Source organism: Pteropus alecto, unplaced genomic scaffold (assembly GCF_000325575.1).
Source record: "Pteropus alecto unplaced genomic scaffold, ASM32557v1 scaffold8, whole genome shotgun sequence".
NCBI classification, from domain to species: Eukaryota; Metazoa; Chordata; class Mammalia; order Chiroptera; family Pteropodidae; genus Pteropus; species Pteropus alecto.
In genome coordinates, this window is record NW_006494609.1 from 21,664,073 (window position 1) to 21,664,727 (window position 655).

At 73.6% G+C, this 655-nt stretch overlaps 1 protein-coding gene across 1 annotated transcript in view; it reads right to left on the reverse strand.

The window, feature by feature from the left end:
- Positions 1–6: 6 nt before the first annotated feature.
- BEGAIN (brain enriched guanylate kinase associated) overlaps positions 7–655 on the reverse strand; it is a 20,698-nt gene continuing 20,049 nt past the window's right edge. The window contains 1 exon segment of the mRNA XM_025042124.1: positions 7–655. This exon segment is cut by the window's right edge and continues 68 nt beyond it. Within this exon segment, the coding sequence (XP_024897892.1) occupies positions 55–655 (601 nt within the window). The 3' untranslated portion in view covers positions 7–54.

A 655-nucleotide genomic window follows, 5' to 3' on the forward strand; every position in this document is an offset into this window, starting at 1 on the left:
TGGGCGCTGGGGCGGCCCGTGGCCTTGGCCTTGGCCTTGGCCTTGGCCAGGCGCTCAGTTGAGCAAGGTTCCGTAGAGCTGGGCTTTCGTGAGGCTGTCCTTGCGGCTGAGCCCCGAGGTCCCGGTCCGTGGGAAGGTCGGCTGGGGGCTGAGGCGGGCGGCGGGGTGCATTTCGGGGGAGGCCTCCATGGAGCTGGGCTCCAAGGAGTCCCTGGAGCTGTGGGGGCTAGGCCCAGGCTCGGGGCTGCCGGCCACGCCACACAGCTGCCCCCCCAGCCTCTCCCCGTCCCCCTCGCTGGCCACGTAGCTGGGCAGGGGCTCGGCAGGGCCGCCTGCCCGGAGGAAGCAGGGCTCCCCCAGGGGGCCCTGGGAGAGGTCGTCGCCCTCCGAGAAGCTGTCGGCCTTGTAGCTGGCGTAGAGCGGGCTGGCTCGGCCCTCGGCCTTCTTGCCCGGGCTGCTCCCGTAGTAGCGTTCGGAGAAGCTGCAGGGGGAGGCGCGGGCCGCTGCGGCCGGGAACGAGTAGGCGCCGATGTCCTCCACGCTCAGGGGCCGCCACCGGGGCAGCCTGGCCGAGCCCGGCTTGGCCCGCAGGCTCCACAGGTTTGGGGGCATCAGGGCCTGCTGGGGGCCCGGGGAGGCCGGGAAGAGGAAGGGC